This window comes from Anser brachyrhynchus (assembly GCF_964034855.1).
Source record: "Anser brachyrhynchus genome assembly, chromosome: 4".
In the NCBI taxonomy this organism is placed as follows: domain Eukaryota; kingdom Metazoa; phylum Chordata; class Aves; order Anseriformes; family Anatidae; genus Anser; species Anser brachyrhynchus.
In genome coordinates this window covers 71378508-71398202 of record NC_137698.1, presented here as the reverse complement: position 1 = coordinate 71398202, position 19695 = coordinate 71378508, and the positions used below count along the sequence as shown (strand labels likewise).

At 41.7% G+C, this 19695-nt stretch overlaps 1 protein-coding gene across 1 annotated transcript; it reads right to left on the bottom strand.

Moving 5' to 3' along the window:
- Window positions 1–8220: 8220 nt before the first annotated feature.
- On the bottom strand, window positions 8221–16144 carry LOC308195203 (histone RNA hairpin-binding protein-like). Its single transcript, XM_080592221.1, has 9 exons — window positions 15835–16144; window positions 15428–15559; window positions 12944–13048; window positions 12340–12399; window positions 11973–12104; window positions 11178–11327; window positions 9958–10042; window positions 9106–9213; window positions 8221–8752 (listed from the first exon to the last, which is right to left on the bottom strand). Exons 1-9 carry the CDS (start codon window positions 15876–15878, stop codon window positions 8723–8725), a joined length of 846 nt encoding a protein of 281 aa, XP_080448347.1. The 5' UTR covers window positions 15879–16144; the 3' UTR covers window positions 8221–8722.
- Window positions 16145–19695: the final 3551 nt, after the last annotated feature.

The following is a 19695-nucleotide window of genomic DNA, read 5'->3' as shown; positions in this document are numbered from 1 at the left end:
TCTGAAGCTTGTGTTTTCTTTTTTTTTTTTTTTTTTTTCCCCCTTTCGCCCCACTTCTCTCAATGGTCTGGTGCCCTCGGAGAGCCCAGGAGCAGACACCAGCTGGCCCTAGCAAAGGCCACATCCCCCACCGCCTGCCTTGTTCTCCGCAGCCCGGCTATATGGATCCCTTAATTGCATGCATGTCTTTCAGGCTATTCGCCATGCATGAGCTGTCAGCAAAACCTTGCTGGAAACGCTGGAATTTCACATTTTTCATGGAGATTTTCCATATCAACTGGGCAGTTTTACATTTTCCATGAAATTCCGAATGACTACAGAAAAATACAGCCGTGGCGTTTGGGAGGACTTGCTCAGCTTGCCTTCAGGCACCATTTGAGCGTTAAACGCAAGTGTGTGAATTTACTTAGCATCTCATTTTGGGGATGGGATCGGAAGATTTTTTTTTTTGTCGCAGATGACAGGGGAGAAGCATGCATTCATCCATTCATTCATAAACTCGACTTGTGGCACTGCACGCTGGGGAAGGGATCTTTCACATCATTTTTAAAACAGAAAGAGTGCAAAGCCCTGTCAACTGACAATATCCATCCAAGCTGTCATTGCCAATCACTTGAATGGACTGCAGCAGAGAGTATTTTCCACAATGAGATACCAATGGGGGTGACCATTAGGTCAGGAATCTTATTTTCTCAGCTCACCAACCCCTGCAAATAAATTCTCACCAAAAGGAGAGAAAAGCCTCATTGATTTGACAAGCGATCAGACACTGCAGTTGTCATTTTCCCAGCAGTTGCTGGCATATTTTTGCCTGGTGTGCGAGATATGAATTTCCTGACTTAACCTATCGAGCTCTTAAAGGGATCATCCCTTTTTCATCTGCGTCCATGTGAAAAGCAGAACTCTCAGCAAGAAGAGTCCGAAAGCAAAACACCGCTCTCGGCTTTAACTTACTATTAGTTGATTTACAGCAGTCGAAGTTCGGAGGGGCTATTTTGCTGTTAAGAGTCTGACTCACTCTACCAGCAAGAATGTGTTTTTCCCCCATCAACACCCATCTTAATTTGTAAAACAAATCTCTACCAAATTCAGTTGTTTTTCCTTATGTTTTTCCATCAAAACCAAACCAAGAGAGGCAATGAAAGCGAGAAAGCTGCATTCTTCAACGGAAGAAGTCACATTTTCAGGTCTCTTTTTTCTAAGAAATGCACATGGAGTTGAATTATCTTTTTGGAAAACAGACCTTAAAGTTCTGTACTAACGTGAAAGAATCTTTATGTTGAATTCCAGCAAAGGGCTTAAATTCTACTTATGGTTTTAGTGTCACAGACTGGTGCTGGGAGACAAAGCGTGCCTTATTCCGTGCTACCTGTATCTTCGCTTAAAAGTTCACATTAGACTTGTTTGGGAGTTTTTGGAAGGAATATCTTTGCTGACATTTGTACACGAAGGTTTTTTGGGAGTATTTTCTGACCACGAGGAGAGCCCTAGCTGAAGAATAATTAAGAGTCTGCAGGGATGCGACAGTCCTTCCTCTGCCTCCTCCACATCAGGCAGCTGTGGTGAAGCAAGGATCTTAATCCGAATTTTCCAGGGTAACATCTTTGCTTTTCCCATTTTTTTTGTTTAAAAACAAAAGTTCAACATACAGACGTTTTTCACAAGAAGCCCATCCCTGCCCAGTTCTAGACACTTCCTAAAGGTCTAGCTGAAGTGCTCACTGCTTATTTGAATAGAGCTATTTTACCACCCCAGATTAAGATTTGCAAAACCTGTAATTCCGTTCAGCCATTCTATCTCTAGTTCCCAATAATAAAAATTGCCACAGGCCTCGCTTAATCTATGGCATGATTATTATTCAGAAAAATAATGTCATCCATTAATACTGGAAGGACTTACGTTAACATTTCAGTAGATGTGCATATATATACATATAGATATAAATATATGTATATGCACATACATATTTATTATATATATTTATAAATTCATCCCAATACTATATATATTTACTATTGGGATCAAAATCTGAGAAAGTTATATTCTGAATAGTGCCGCAAAAAATTGATTAAAAGTCAGGTAAAGCCTCGCATCCATACTTTACGCTTCGTGCCATACTTGGTCTAGTATAAAGGTTGTTAATTTGCCCTAATGGCACTCTCTAAAAAGAGAAAAAGAAGGGAAGGAGTTTTATGGTCAAACGCCAGAGAAAGAAAATTAATAAATTTTCTGGTAAATTGACAGTTTAATAGAGTTGGTATCACATGCATTAACTGTTGCCAGAGCATCGCCTGTTAATCAGCAGTGTATATTTTCTTGCTGGTCTTTTCTTCGGAGCATATTGTTCCAGAAATTCTAGTTGCGTAGTGAAGCATGAATTTGCTTCCAGAGCAGCCTGGCTAGCTTGAAGTTCTTCCTCCTTCTTCCTTGCAGACAAGGATTACTGCCTCTGCTCAGGGACAGAGGACCACCAGAACATCATTTTATTCCTTATACATTTACCAGTGCTGGCTTTGCCACCACCTTGCATACACTGCTCAACAATTCGGGCTATGAGCAGTCTCTAGATTGTACTGACACTTTTTTAACTACATTTTCTAGCATTCTTTCCTCCATGCATTGTACGTGGTAACCTTACCAACGTATTCTTTTCAGTTGCTGCTAATTTCCTACTTTGATTTTACACCCAACTCTGCAACTACAGCGTATAATTTTTAATTCATACAGCAATGCTTTTAGAGCACTAATGATCTGGTAGATATGAGACTAACACAGTCTAAACGATTATGTCAAAGAAAATGAATTCAATGCTCGGAAAGGTTCTGAAAACAATTAACCGTGGACAAAATCCTAAAAGGAGTCTTCTTTGGGAAATTTAAAACCCTCAGGGAAAAAAAAAAGTTTCCTTTATTCTTTGCATATGAAAAAATGTCTTTATAAAGCAAATTAAATAAGCATTTTTATATACTTCCACTGTATAGCACTAGGGGTTTTTAAATGCAAGCAGGCTAGTGCTATCTGTCAGGAGGACTTCCCCCCCCCCAGGTCCATTTTTTTTTCTCTCTGTCTGCTGTTAAGTTTCTATTATCCTCCATTCCCTGTAATAATGGGCTTAAGATCAAGTGAAACTGGAAATGGAAAGAACAGTGAAAGATGACAGACTTGAAGGGATTTTATTGGAACTATGGGTTGCTCCTAAGGTCAGAATCAGTAAGTATAATTAGATTCCTAGCATTTACAACAAATGTAAAGCAACTCGGAGATTTCTTTTGTGTGCATGTAATTAAACATGCACTTTTACTGCCCTCTGCAGTATTGCAAAGTTACTTTGATTCCAGCACATGAAAGCTGTTTGAAAGAACAGACACAAATCTTCATCTCTATATTGCGCTCATATTTCTGAAAACAAAGCATTTTTCCGAAGAAATGGAATAGCCCCTTTCTAACGGGACACAAAAGGGAACATTGTTTTTACTAATAATTAGAGCCTTTTCAGTACCTCCCAGGAACTCTCTCAATGGGAACTTGAATAGAAAGAAAGCCCCCAGCGCAGACAGCTGAACCCCAGTTTAACCCATGAAGGAAGCTCCAAGGTTCCACTTCAAACTAGCTTATTTCTCAAGCGTATGAATCAGCACTTTGGGGATAAATTCGTTTCCTATTGTGTTTCAACACAATCCAAGGGAGGTAAGTGGCAAACTCTGAGAAGAAACTTGCATTGGGAATCCAAAAATACAGTGCGGGGCAGAAGTGACAGATGCTGGACCTTGATTCCTTGCACATCTTGTATTTAGGTAGTGGATGCTGCAAAATTAAATACCACATGTATTGAATAAATTCTGCCCTTCAATACTGCTTTCTCTCCTGATTTCTTACATATACTACTTCCTAACTACACTGGGTTCTTTGAAACTAAAATGGATTTTGACCCTTCCCAAAGTAACTTCAATCTCTTTGCCAGTCATGTTGTATTTTGCCAAAATTATCCCTATTTGTCATGAAGCTCTCAGGAAGGAATTCCCAAACAGTTATTAACCAACCTTCTCACGTTTTGAGAAGCCATATAGAAGAAGAAAACAGAAGAATGGGAACTTCCACTAAGTTCAAATTTCTTTCAAAAGAGCTCTTTTACCAATCCAGTTTTGATTAAAAAAAAAGCCCCCAGTAGACTTCCCCACAGATCCACATTCAAATGTAATTACAAAAACCTTGCCTTTGTACCAGGGATCTTATGTGCATTAGCAACACAACAAAGCAGATAATCCTGAAAATAACTTTAGTAAATACACGCATGAACAAAATGTTGTTTGAATGGGTATTTTTGACTTAAAAATGGATTCATGGAACAAAGCTGGCTTTAGCTTGGCTTCCTTAAAGAGGCTTAAATCATTGCATTGTCAAGTCTTTTTCAGAACATCTGTCCCACCCTTTCTAATTTTTAAACTAGCTTTCCATTTTCCTCTGTATTTAACAAAAGGGTACATACCTTCCTGTAAGCTTTATGTGACACCAGCTAAGTAGTGAAGGAAGGCCCAGTTAATGCACAAGTGGAGGAAGAGTTGGGACAGCTTAGCTCCTACGTGCTCAGCACGTTACCAAATATCCAGTCAAAAAAGATGGAGCTTTGAATTAGCCAGAGCCAAGACTACAGTCAGTTTGCTAGGCATGGTATGAAGGATGCTGAAAGAGGACACAAGGCTCTTGCTATGAAGGGAGTACGAAAAACATAAAACAGAAGGCTCAGATCTATAAAAAGCAAGGCTGACAGATTCTGCTGCCCATGTAACAACCTGCACATTTTTAAAGGGCTTTAACCTATTAACTCCGCTGTTTGACTCACCAGTTCTCCGTCTGAAGCAAAGTCCATCGTAGGCAATTATGCACAATTGAAAAAAAAAACAGATTTTATACTATGTAATATTATTTTATTAACTAGACATTAACTTAAACAGATGATGTTACCCCACATTTAACCACCAGAGGACTTCACTGAGAGCAGCCCTGAGGAGAAGGACCTGGAGACGTTGGCTGATGAGAAGCTCCACATGAGCCAGCAATGTGTGCTAGCAGCCCAGAAAGCCAGCCATGTCCTGGGCTGCAACAAAAGCAGGGTGGCAGCAGGGCGAGGGAGGGGATTGTCCCCCTCTGCTCTGCTCTTGTGAGACCCCACCTGGAGCCCTGCGTTCAGCTCTGGGGCCCCCAGCACAAGGACATGGAGCTGTTGGATCGGATAGAGACAGGCTGAAGGAAATGGGGTTGTTCAGCATGGAGCAGAGAAGGCTCCGGGGAGACCTTACAACGGCCTGCCAGTATCTAAAGGGGGCTGCAGGAAAGCTGGGGAGGGACTCTTTGTCAGGGGGTGCAGTGACAGGACAAGGGGGAATGGTTTTAAACTAAAAAAGTGAAGATTTAGATTAGATATTTTAAGAAATTCTTCACTCAAAAGGTGGTGAGGCACTGAACAGGCTGCCCAGAGAAGCTGTGGGTGCCCCATCCCTGGAAGTGCCCAAGGCCAGGCTGGATGGGGCTGGGGGCAGCCTGGGCTGGTGGGAGGTGTCCCTGCCCACGGCAGGGAGCTGGAAATGGATGGACATTAAGGTCAATTCCAACCTAAATCACTCTATGATTCATTCAATTTTGCATTCAGTGAAAAAAATATATATTTCCTGCTCATTATTTTAGTGAAAAAACATCTCAGAAAACATGGGTGCTCTCTTTAAACCCCTACCTCGATGCAGTCCATAAACACGAAGTTCTCTAAATAGTTGAAGTGAAGGGGAATAACTCATAGGATTAAAACCAATACCACGGATGCCCTGTTGTTTCAGGACAAACTCAGAATCTGAGCCTGTTTCACAGACACTGAACATCGTGCAGCTAAAAAGACTTCTAAGCTGATACAGTTTACCAACAAGTATCAGTGCCTGGGTAAGAACGCATGCTGAACACCCCAGACCTGCATCTAACGGTTGCTTTTAAGCAAGCCAGGAGAAATAAATTATCTAAGCTTACGGATAAAACCCTGAGAAGTTTCTCTGTAGAAACTTAAACGTCCCAAGATGCTTGCCAAAGGAGAAATATTTTATACGTTTTGTTATAGCAGAAAAGCAGTCTCCACTCTTTGCCTAACATCTTCCTATTCTGCATAGGAACTATGGTTCTTCGTGAAGTTTTCCCCTTTTTCCCCCAGGCCTGAAACTTTTAGCATGCACCTTTTGCTTTACTTACTAAACAGCCTTTAAAAAAGGCTGTAAAAACTCAACCCACGAGTTTTTTTTACCTTTCTGATTCTCTCCCTCATTCCACTGGGGGGAGTGAGCGAGCAGCTGTGCGATGCTTAGCTGCCTATGGGTGTTAAATCGGGTGTTAGATCTACCATCCCCCCTTTAAAAAGTCGAATTGCTTCTCTTGACTCCAGTACTGCCTCATCCTGGTTCTCCACACGAGGCTTAAAATTACTCACTACAGGATTAAGGTGATATTGTATGACCCGTGTTACCCAGGAGACCAGACTGGATGTATCTGCTAGCATCTCTGGACTTAATTTTATTCAAAACAACCTGAACAGCCTGGGTATAATATAACCTCGCGTCCTGGTTTCAGCTGGGATAGTTAACTTTCTTCCTCGTAGCTGGTAGGGTGCTGTGTTTTGGATTTAGGATGAGAATAATGCTGATAACGCGCCGATGTTCTAGTTGTTGCGGAGCAGTGCTTACTTACACTGAGTCAAAGCCTTTTCAGCTTCTCGTGCCAGCCCGCCAGGGCGCACCAGGGGCTGGGAGGGGACAGAGGCAGGACAGCGGGCCCAGGCTGGGTCGGGTTAAACCACAACACCTTGACAAGTTTTGCCACGCTATGCATGGGAAGTTTAGATATAGCATGGTATTATGAATAACATGGAGAAGCCAATTCACTGACCATCTAATTCCTTGCACAGTCCTTTCAGTAAAACAACAGCAAAGTAGACAGCTCGACTATTTCTACCCGCTACAGCAAGTGTACGAGCAGCACGAGCACCTGGTATCTCCTGAAAACATGCAAATCGAGACAACAGCTCCGTGTCAACTACCACCCTACGGTTACGCAGAATCAAGCGCTTCAGGATTATGAATACAGAATCAAGATGAAACAAAGAATTAATTTGCAGCTCTGCAATGTGTAGTTCTCTCCAGAAACCCTGCTGTACTAGTTCACATTGGGTAAAGACGCCACCTCATCTAACATTAGTTCTTTATTCTTGACCGATGCTGAAGTGTGTACTATCGGTTGCTTATTTACGATATGAATAGTTTTGTTCTTGACTTCACGTGACTCATTACGAACCTTCAAAATATTTAAAAGTGCAACAAAACAAACAAGCAAAAAATTATGAAAATATTTAGTACCACCAGTTGCCAACAGTGAATGGCACAGTGGCAGAACTACATTTTTAAGTGGTTGATGGTTAGATGCGCTAACCATTAAAACAAACAAACAAACAGAAATACATAATAGTAGGTAGTTGTGATTTGGAATAGTGTTCCCAGGGAACTTCATGTGCAATTGCCTGTCAGCCCTATCACCCGAGTTAAAAACCTTGATGCTCATAACAGTTACTGTGCTGCCCAGGAAGTCTGGTTTTAAGGCCATTTAGCACGATGAAGCCTTAGGTAAAGGCATCAAATGCCTCCAGTGTGACATGGGAGATCTTGGCTTGACCTTAAGATCACAGCTTCCTCTTGGATGTTTCCCCATCAGATCAAGACAAAAGCTACAGAATTATAAGAGTGCCTGACAAACTTGATAACTAGTAATAGTCCTTATAGGTAGGATACTCACCGGAGATTTGAGAAGTTTGTGTCTCCTTTGAGCCTGAGAGTGTTCTAACACCAACACCCAGAAATTCCAGGTTAGAGATCAAATCAGGTGAGGTCCAGTTAACAGAGCTTCAAGTGCCCACCTAGCTTTTCCAGCAGCAGTTCTAGAGAACACAACCTTGTAACCAGCTCACAGAGACCTACTAATCTGAACTGCTTTGAAGGGGACTGCAAAAGGCTCACCCATTACAAACCAGTCTTAAATTCACCACGGTGGCCTCACACAACTAGATTCTAGGTCTTCCCCTAAAACCCATATTATACCCTAGCTTATTAGTATCAGTCTCAGATATATGGCTTTCAGTATTTTCTCTGCATTCTGTTATCCACGGAACACCAGTAGTAGGAAATGAAGAGTCGTAAATAAATTCACATCCATTTATTTTCCAGCAACATCCCATACAAAAGCAATAGAAACATTAACTGCTTTCAGCAGAAAGTCTGTACAGTGTTATCATTTACAAGTTTTACATTTAAAATCGGCAAATTAAAAAGCATCAATTATTTTCCCTAAACATTTTGTTTTCTTGACTGTATTAACAAACAACTTATTAATATTTACAGATTTCAAATTCAGCCTACTGCTTCTTAAAACAATATTACTGCTACCTAGTCTTTACAATATTGACTAATTTCTTGAGTAATTCTTCTCCAGTTGTTTCAGAAACATTTTTGCAAATAAAAAGAATCTGGTTTTTTTTTGTTTTTAAAAGGTAAGGCAGTTTAAACTTTAGTGACTGCAACAGACAAGTATACTAGTACTAATCAGCAGTATGCTTCAGCTACCGCCTGCATTACTTCCAGACGGATCTTTGTAGAGACAGATGGAAAAGCAAAATGACATACAGCTGCTGAAAAACTTTTCCCTATTTTGCTCTTGATCTGCAGGTGGACAACTGAAATTAGGGACACAATGGGGGAAAAAAGATGGTAAGATCTTGATGAACTTTATAATCACTTGAGAATAGCACTGCCTTCGGCTGTTTTTTCTATTGGAAGGTTTTATAAAAAAATCTGAGATACATAAATTAAAAATTAAAAAGAAGTCACAAAACTTAATTCTACTTTTTACATAAATTTGGTCCAGAGAATATGTAGACCAACCACAACTTAGAGAACAGTCTTTAACTTTGCTTAACCCTTCTCACTATTAAAAGGTAGAAAACACCCAGTTTATGAATCAAGCTAACCTCTCAAATTTAAAAAGAAACTTCCCCTAAAACAATTGGCATAAGACTATTTAACTCACAGTATTGAAATCTTTAAGTGGCTCACTCAAACACGCTTCCAAGTCAAATTCACCTTCTGCTTGATAGTCAATGTGTCTAACTTTGGTGGGAGTGCCAGAACAGGTATCCTGGAATACAAAAAACATTAAAAATAAGCAGTTAAATACAGGTTTGCTTAGGCAATAGTTCATGTAACTTCTTCAATTCATTTAGACCACTCTATAGCAGAGGCTTACAAACACTTTTTTTTAAAGGCCATACAAAAACATTAGGCTAGTCTCAAATCTGAAGAGATTCAAGTGAAGGCCATACAACCACTTCCTAAGGTTTCTTACATACATCTTAAGGATCGGTGTATGTGTACACCAAAACCTTATACAGATTCAATATTCATCATGAGAGATGTATTAAGAAAACAGCAAGAAAAACATTACTACATCTTTAGAACAGGGCACAGCTCAGCTGTGCTAAGTGTTTTCTAGGTATAAAAAGAGCATCCAAAATGTCCACTCATGCCCAGAAAACTGTACCAATTGTTTTCTGTTTTAAAATCAGGTATTTCAATGTACAGTAGTATTTCCTCTTTACATCACAGTTCACAAGTGACATATTTTGAACAGGTGTATTCTCTTCTGCCAGCTATAAAAAATTAGGGAAGTGACCATCTCAGATGACAGTTAAGTTCTAATTCTCTAAATTCAGACTACAGACAGACATTGATTACAGCTGTGAAAGTGTCTGAATTTAATAATTGCAGCCCCTAAACACAGCTGACTGTGGAGCCTCTCGTGTATTCAGGCTACTCTGGTTACAATTCTAATCAACGGACCAATTACTAAACAAATATTTATGCAAATGACAGGCGTTCTTACATCATTATCTTGACAGCTCGTTTGAGATTCTGTAGAATGGCTTGCTACGGATTCTGTCTCCATCTCACCAAGGTCAACAGGACTACTGTAAATAATTTAAAAGCATATACCTTAGAACCAATTACATTTTTTAATAGGAGGTTTATTGTAGTTCATGGGCGCAGACCGGAAAGCAATGTCAGAACAAGAGCAACGAGACCTACTGAGGTTATACAGAGGTGACAAAAGTGCTGAGACAAAACAGAACAGCAGGTTAACTTACACAGCCAAAATGGCTGAAGACTACGTTAAAGCCTTGAGATTGAGTAGTGCAACTAAAACCACCCAACGCGCAAGCAATGCCTCAATATAGAGGACAACGGTTACGGAAAGAGCAAACAATTTTTATTTCCCTGGACAAGGTTTTCATTAATTTGTTTTCCACTCAAGATTTAACAGCCACAATACACAGAACCGGGCACTAGTATTTGAAGACAGACTAGCATTTCAACACCAACAGATGCCGCAGGCTTCAGGATGAAACACCACTTAACTCCCTTCTTGTTGATTACAAGTAAAAGAAAGCTAAAGTAAGCCACTGCTTTTTATATCCCACTGCTCCACACTGATTTTAAAATCATCACCAATGTTTGGGGGGGTGCCAAGGGAGGTGATAAAGTAGTCTGTCACCACAAATCTGTTTCCTGAGGAATTAGTTACGTCTGCATCCCTTCATTCTGTAATCCCACCGTTTTCTTTTGGATATTCCCTGACCAGTTTTATTGCTTTCTGTAGAGAAAAATAACTATTTGCATTATTCTGTTCTGAGCTCAATATTCATGAGATCTGTCAGTCTGAACTCTCCAGCACTGCTTCTACCACAGCTTAATTAATCTACGCTGGCCTGAAAGAACATTCTGCCTTGCTGGTGTGATATTTCCCACTATAAAGCACTGCAGCATGAACTCTGATCTCATCCAGTGGAAATACATTACAAGAAATGGGGGATATATAGATATGCCCTTACAAGTCCAGTCTCACCAATTAGGTCCAGAAAGCTGTTACATACTCTGAGAAGGAACTGAGTAGCTCTCAAGAACACTAACTGCGGACAAGTAACTAATGAAAACGTTCAGTAATCGCTGACTTGTCTCACAAATGGCTACAATTCTTTATTTTTTTGAACATAAGGTGTTGCTGTTTTTTAATATATACATCTATCTTTAAGATTCTATACATACATTTCTTGCAGATCACATCCTTCTTCAGTAGGTGGATCCCAGGAATGCAGTGCAACTTTCCACAGTTTTATTTGCTGGTCCCATGACCTACGGCTGTACTTCTTAAATTTATTTGGAGTTCTGGGGTGAACTCCTGGTATACGATGGCATCTATATTAGACATGAAAAAAATTATTGATGCTTTTCACACAGAGATATCAGATAGCTGTAAAAGTTAAGACTGCCTGCTGCCCATGCTCATTACAACCCAGCAAATTCTAAGTGATTTTTCTGGGGAAAAAAAAACAACAACAAAGACTACTGCACAATTCCAGTACTCAAGTGAAAGGCTGGCATCTACACATGAACATTTTAGTTCTTCCATTTTTGGGTCAAGTGGGGAAAAAAAAGTCAATGTTAGATCTGAAAACTTAATTGTGCAGTTTCTGCATATAACATATATACCAAGTTTAAGAGCAACCATAGTCCATTTTGCCTGTCAGTTTACTAACGAGAAAACTGGCTGCAAAAAAAGCAGTTTCATTTCCCCTAACTGACAAACACAGCAAAAGAACTTACACTTTCATTTCTGCAGCATGAAAAAGTTAAAAAGGCCTCATGTACAGAGTAGTTTTAAAATGAACAAAAATCCAAGACACATTTAATTTGTTCATTGCGCTTATCTGGTAAAAAAAAAAAGCCTTAGTTTCATTTGTAGATACCTCAGATATCAAGTTTAGTACGTTCACATGCTTACAAAGAACAGGTATGACCTCTATTTGAACATTTAGTTTTCCAGAAACTCGAGCAACTTACCTAGGAACTTCTTTAATGTATCTATCGTACGCAATTGTATTTTTTCCATAGTTTATCTGTTTTTGTCTTCTCATCAAAACCACTTCATCCGTCTCAAGTTCTACTGTTGCAGTGGACTCCTTTGAATCAGAACTAAGAAAAAAGTAATATAAAATGGGGGTACCAGAAAACAAGTGATACGCCTAGAACAAACTTGCATGCCGAAAATTAAAAAGAAACATTAAAAATTTTCAAATGGATGCTGAGAATGTTACTGAATTATAATATCAGGGGAGACCTCCAATGAACTACTTGAACAGTTTTCAGAAGCAACACAGTACATTTGAAAATTCAAACCTATTGTTTGTCAGCTAAGTTAGAAACCTACCTTCCAGAAGAGGACCTCCTTTCCCTTGAAAACTCATTTATGAGGAGTTTTCTTCTGTATCTGTAAGAGTTCAAGTCAGTATTAAGTATATACACAAAGAGAACAGACAACGCTGCACTGTCCCAGCTCACAGTTAATTTCACTTCTCAGTTAAGCAGTAGCCTTGAATAAGTCAACCTAAGTACCTTCCCACTATGGAATGGTTGCTTCAGTTTTTTCCCTAAAAAAAAAAAAAAAAAAAACAAAACAAAACTCCAAAGGACTTTCACTTCCTGAGTCTTCTGTCTAAAAAACCTTCCTATGGTAATGATATGCCAAAACAGTAAATGCCAAAAGGATATTCAAAGGAGATGATTTAAATCTGGAGACACAGGAGAGGTTTTGTCCAAAAGGGAGAGGTTTAGTGACTTTCCAGTGTGCTACGTCCCTGCTACAGGACTTAAGCCACAGCTGGCCTAAAGCAGAACTTGCTACCTCTGGCTCTCAGGCCAAGGCTGGTCTGATTTTACTACAGCATTTAAGTTAAAAATACAAGTCAATGCAGATTCTACAGGAAAACTGCCATTTTCCCTCCCTCCTCCACATGTTAAAAACCCACGGGTACCTTGCAATTTCTTTGTTAACGTTGGTTCTCATTTCATCTTCTTCCACTGCAGTTCCCCAGTCTGAACACCGGGAAAGGGGGCCAGGGCCTTCTGGTGTTGTAAAACTGAAGAAGAAAAAAATTACAGATTTGTTTTATTGTATTTCATCCCTCTCCTACCATCTCCCCCATTCACAGCTTGATAGCTATTTGACATACTCATGTATAGTAGTCACAATAATTCTGAAGATCTTCTATAGTTCTATGAAAATGGTAGCATTTTAAAACTAAAAAATTGGTAGTTCCACTCTGAGGTTGTCTGGTTTTGTTTTGTTTTTGTTAAGAAGTTTACGTAGATATCTGTAGAAACTAACCACTGTAACAAGTTACCTAGCCTACACTTCAGTAAGTTTAAGTTGGTTTCCTTCAGAATATGGTATGTGAACTATCATCTTCTCTCGTTTACTCACTTCTGTATTTTCACTCCACTGAACAATGTATCAAATATTTACCCTTTCATGATTGCAGACTCCTGAGCTATAAGAGACAAAAGTTAGAACATGTAATTACATTATACAGATCATTAAAGAAAAGACTCAGTTTTCAGTTGGTAACCTGACATTTGCTCTGACCTTGCTAACAGCATTTAACAACTTTATTGCAGCCCATTAACATCACGAGCATAACCTTTCCCAGCTGACAGCTGCCCACATTCAGATTATTAAATATGTTTTCCAGACCACCTCCTATCCTGATGATTTATCTTCCTAAAGTACAAAACCAAAACCGCGTCCTACAGACCAGAGTTTTCTCATTAGATCTGGAAATTCTCTGGAGAGTTACGAAGGTTCTGCCCAGAGAAGTCTCTTGAAGTCAGGGAATTTGCATCTGCACTAAAACCAACTCCAAATCCCTCCCTGCTCCCAGCTCAGAAATGGGCTTGCACTACTTTGATGTTTTTGTTAAATTCATAGTGGAAGTCCTTTTTAGATGAACCTCAGTTACCAACTCAGAAAAGTTTTAAAATCTGTACCAAACAGCACAGGTCCCTTCGCAAATATCTGTTCATCCAAAAATGATTTCTATCATTTACTTAAATCCATCTCTAACTGAAAAAGCAGGCCACATTTGATTACTGCTCCCCCACGGAAGAAAAAGGTGCACTGCTGACTATCGCAAAGTAAACAATTCAAGCATGCTTCCTGAAATTAATTTAGTAATTTATTTTTGATACCAGCCTTTGAGCTGTTGACCGGTGTCTTCTGGGCTTACCATCAGCAAAAAAAAACCGTTTAATTCTAGGGTACAACCCATCTCATTCTGGATCAGAAGCCTAGGTTCAATCAACAGGGCTGTAGGCTGCAACTCCGATCCACTGATGAGAGGAACAAAAGGGACCCTGGTATTTATAGCTCAGATGTAAACGGTGCTATAAAATAAGATACGTTCACTAAATTGTCATTTCCTGTGCTGGGGAAATGGTAAGGAAGGCAAATGGCAGCACTACGAACAGAATGACTGACCTCAGAAGTGGACCCCCCTCCCAGATTTGCTCACATATTTAGAAACAACTTTTTGGGATGATGTAGCATTCTCAGAAGTAAGGCTTCAGAAAAATAAGTGCAGATTACTTTGCAGACTTGCATGTTTCATTAGTCAACTTGGTTTTTTTGACCCTAACAGTAAGCACAGCCTGTACCCACAAAGATGCACAGTTTTTTCTGTGCTGTTAGCACTTCATGGTAAACAGCAGTAATCAAGCATAAAGTGCAAGCATAAAAAAAATGAAGAAAAATAGTGCAAATCATGAGAATTAATCACAGAATGACTGAGGTTGGAAGGGACCTCTAGAGATCATCTACTCCAACCCCTCTGCTGAACAGGATCTCCTAGAGCACATTGTGCAGGATGGCCTCCTGGTGAGTTTTGAGTATATCCAGAGGAGATTCCACAACCTGTTGCAGTGCTCTGTCACCCTCACAGCAAAGAAATGTCCCCGCATATTCAGTCGGAACCTCCTGTGCTTCAGTTTGTGCCCGTTGCCTCTCATCCTGTCGTTGGGCACAACTGAAAAGAGCACAGCTCCATCCTCTTGACGCTCTCCCCTCAGATATCTATACGCATTGACGAGGTTAAAAGATCAAAGAGCCTTATTTCTCAAGGAGCAACTCTGAGACAAAAACACCGCGCCAGATTAATTTCTTCTGGACCAAGTATTTAGTGTGCGTGTTGGAACAGCACAGAGCTGTGTCAGGGGAGGATCATAGTGGGTGCGAGGAAAAATTGCCTTGCTGTGCAGGCAGTAAGACCCTGGGACATGTTCCTGGAGAGGTGGCTGGTGCCCCGCGCCCGTCGGTGCTCGGAAGGCATCTGGATGATGCCCTCAGCATCACGCTTTAACTTTTGGTTTGCCGTGAGGCAGCTAGGGGCTCGATGACTTCGTGTTCCCCTGCAGGTGCCGTATTCCAGCGGGGTGTTTTCTGAGGGGAGCAGCCCACGACCTACCTGCCCAGCCTGCCGTCGGCAGCCCTGCCGGAGCTCTCGTCCCTCGCCGCGCCGCCGTCTTGGCTCTGCCTCCGCCGCTTCCCATCCGCGCCGCGCTTCCTCCCCTGGCACCACCGCGGGGCAGACTGCGGGCTGCCGGCAGACAAGACAAAGCCGTTACTTCCATCTCTATTAAAAATAATTAAGTAAATAAATAATAATAATAAAAAAAACGACTCGTCGCCTTCACTCCCCGCAACGAAGCGGCGTCCCCTCAGCGAGGGGCCGGCGGCTCGCAACATGGCGGCGGCGGCGGCGCCCCCCACACGAGGCGGCCTCGCTGAGGGGAAGCGAGGGAGGGAAGCGGGGAGGAACGGGTGAAGGGAGCTGGCCGAGGGGGGACCTCCAGGCTCCCCGCTGGCTCCTACCTGGCGGTCTCGGCGCCGTGAGGGCTCCGCTGCCGGGCAGCCATGGCGTGGGGCGGCAGGGAGCGCAGCCGGCCCCGCTTCGCATCTCCCGCCGCCGCCGTGCCGAGCCCGCCTCCCCGCCGGCCCCTCCACCGCGGCGCCCCGGGGGGGGACACGCGGGCGTGTGGAAGGGCCGAGGAGGGGAGAAACGCGCCCGCCGAGCCTCCGCCGAGACTCGCCGAGAACCAAGAGGGCTCCTCGGTGGTTCACGGAGGAACGGGAGGCGTCAGGACGCTCCCGGCTCCCTCCCCGTCCCCCCCGCCGCCATGGTTGGGCCCGGCCCGGGGCGTGTTGGCGGGAGAGCCGAGCGCGGCCCCCCTGAGCGCCATGGCTGAGGCACCTCCCCCTCGGCACCAAACCCCCCCCAAAAAAAGGGCGAAAAAGGGAATGGGGAGGTTGGCCGGGATTTAAAGGTTAAGGCCTGGAGGCATCAGGACGGCTCAATAATCCAGGAGGAAGAGAAGGGTATTTAAACAGCCCGTTCAAGCCCACACTCAAGAGCTGCAGTATAAATTTATATCTTATAAAGAGACGTAACCTTAAATAATAATTAAGATCGGTATTGAATAATATCGCTTAGGCCATAAGGTCACTAAGCTTCCAAATAAGTGGAGTTTTTTGGGTTACTATAACTTCAAACACAGGCATCATGAGTTCCCATCCACCTGTGAGATCTGCTGCATGCTGACATTTACCAATAACCCAGAAACTGTCTGGAAAACACCCCCAGGAAAACACAAGCACACCTTTAAATATCATATCTCTGCATTTAGTCTAATGGACTAAAGGTTGATGACATGCTTTGGGAAAGATGCATAGAAACCAGGCAGTGTTTTCTTGCTGGACAATGGATGTAGCTATTGCAGGAGCAGTAGTAAAGGCCTCTACCTAAAGGAATTTTATCTCTACAAAGAGGTGTTGTTTTATTTAAAAAAGTCATTAGATTATTTGTTTTTTGGAATGTAATAATGGCCAGATTTCTGCAGATTCTGTCAGCGTTCAAAAAGTGGCAAGGTGGAAACAAGAATGGGATGTTTAGATAAAGATAACACGTAATAGTCATGCTAGACTTCTGGTTGTAAATTTAGTGCTATCAAGGGGTTACTTCTCAGGAACTGTAAGCTTTTTAAGAACTGTTATCACCTATGGCCGTAGCAGCACTCTCTGGCTGTAGAAGCTGGCACAATTTCGCATTAATTCTAAGCATGCAGTGTCCTGCATCACGAACCCGACAGTCTCGCACTGACCCAGGTGGCCTCTCCGTTAGGGGCATTTGGTTCCTACCTGCAGCATGGGATAACTTATTTTCACTATCCATGTCTTCATCATGTCTTTTAATTAAATTAAAAAATATTACCACCGTATAGCAGCTAACTTTGAGGGTAAATACATCTTATATGTCCTGCTTTCAGATCTTAGTGTTTTACTGAGCATGGAGCCAGCCTGTTATCACAGAACGGCAGCATCTTGGAGACTTCCTACAACAGATCTCCAAGAGAAAAAGCACAGGACCTGCCTACAAACTTTGAGGAAAAAAACCCATGAGGTGTCTCTGGGCATAAGAGCAAAAGGAAGAGGTCAGATATAAAGGTCTCAGATCAGCACAGTAATATTCTGCCGGGGATCACTGCAGGATTACATTATGTGGTCTTGAAGGCCAATAGGAGGAACCTACCAGCTCTGCGAAGCTTAGCATTGCCCTGATGTGGTAAACATCCTCTTCATGGTGATTTACAGAGCTCGTTGTCTCTTGTCTTCCTGTAGCGGGAGAAACTCACACTATTAATTTCCCCCAAAAGGCCCAAACACTATTTAAGCACTTGGCTAAACTTTCTTTTGCAAAGCTGGGCCAGACAATGGATGGATGAATAAAGACATTGCCACAAACTTCCCAGCAAAATGAACAGCTTCAAACTGAAAGTGCTCACTGCCTGCCCTTGTTGAGCTGCACCAGGCCAGACCAAGAATCTTCAGCCAATAGTTTGCAAGAGCTTTTAGAAATTGAACGTTTGAAGTCTCGGCAGGTAGCTGGCTTGCTTTGAGTTTTTTTTTTTTGTATTTTTTTGTATTATTTTGATTTCACAAATGGAAAAAACACACATTGAGAATGCACTGAAGTTAATTCTTTCACTTGTAGAAAATTAATCTGCATTCTCATTATATATATATATATACACACACACCCCAGAGACTCCTGCTACGTATGCATTTAGAAGTGTTTTTAGCTGTTTCATAATGCCCTTTGGGTAGTGTCTACATACACCATGCTCCTGGCTGAAATCGATAGTATTGAGGGAAGACGTATTTAGGGAAGACGTATTTAGGGAACATGTAAGGGAAAACTGAGTTCACTTTCCATCACCTCATGCTTTTCTCCCCCCCTCAAAATTTGCACACAGGTCCTGCACTTTTCTCCTCTGCAAGACCTGTTGCAGGATGTCTCCAAGTTGCCCATCTGTGTAGGGTAACAATCAGGCTGGCTCTCTGCTCAGTAAAACGCTAAGACGTGAAAGCAGTACAATTTAAGTGATGTACCCATCTTGGAAGTTCCTTCCCCTTTGCCCACATCTCTTGTGCAGCATTTGTATAAATATCTGTGCTCACACAGGAATGTTTCTGCTGCACTAGCACTGCTCCTTTCCCACACCCTACTACAGATACCAGAACTGTGTTCCTGGACCAAGGACACTCTTGCAGCTCAGCAGAGGTTCAAAGCAGATGCAAACCAACCCATTTCCTCCAGCCTTGCTCTGAGATAAGTCGACTTGTTTACCTGAACAAAAATGGCATGTTTATCTGAACTCATCCAAGCTGCCCGACAGAGAACGGTTCCAGCCTAGAAGATGCACAGTGCTGCCAGCATAGCACTGCGTTCAGTTTACCAAGCAAAACTATCTGCTGGAACACAGATTAGGGATTACAGCTGCCTTGCATCTTTTCTGTCCTCTCCAGCAAAGAAAATTCTTCCAAAAAGAACTCTCACACTACAGTGGGACTCTTAAAGGAATGAGGAGATGTCTTCATCACTGTGACCTCAAAGGAGCAGTTTAAAAAAAAAAAAAGACACAGTGGCATTTCAGAACTGGTAGTGAAGGACTGTTTCTACAAACACAGATAACATATCATCTGTAAGGTGATGCTCCCAGTGGAAGATATGTGTCACTTCTTGAAAGAAATTTAAACCTGACTGAAGTTAGGAATTTATTTTGGCATAATTACAAATTGAGCACAGATTTACGCAAACTGCATTTAATTAAAAGAGGTAAAAGTAATGGAAAACTATCAACTAGAAACTGAGGGTGGAATACTACATTTCAGCTTTGCTTGCCTGCGTTATAAATCCTTATGTCAAATAGCTTCGGATAGATAAACAAGCAAATGGATGGATTGCATTCAAGTTTAAACTGCTCTATTTAGACTGATGGTGTTGCTAATTAAAAGGTGTTAAAATGGTTCTATATCCAGTGGCAGCACTGCAGGAGATGACTTTAGTAGAGCTCAAACCTTATCTGCTCAGTATCATTCCCTTCATTATGCTATCATAGCTCGTCCAACTGTGTGGAACCTGGATCAGGGAAGAAGCCTGTCCAAAATGTAACTGCCACAGGCAGATTGGTTATTCTATTCCTAGTTTTAGTATCTTCAACCAAGAAATACACATTAAGGACTTACTAATTACAAATCCTATGGATTTTTGTCCATAGATCAGCTGCAGACCCCACCTATCACAGACAAAAGCTTAAGGGCTCTGACAGATGAGCTGAAACATTTCATGATAGCCTATTACCCCCAAGTGACAGCTCCACCTGCTCCACAAGGACA

Coding starts and splice junctions, on each gene's coding strand:
- LOC308195203 (XM_080592221.1), bottom strand. CDS start 15,878: ATGGCTGCCCGGCAGCGGAGCCCTCACGGCGCCGAGACCGCCAG. Junction 10,043..11,177: donor GGATGTGATCTGCAAGAAAT/GTATGTATAGAA, acceptor AATTATTTACAG/TAGTCCTGTTGACCTTGGTG. Junction 9,214..9,957: donor CGAGCTGTCAAGATAATGAT/GTAAGAACGCCT, acceptor TTTGTATTCCAG/GATACCTGTTCTGGCACTCC.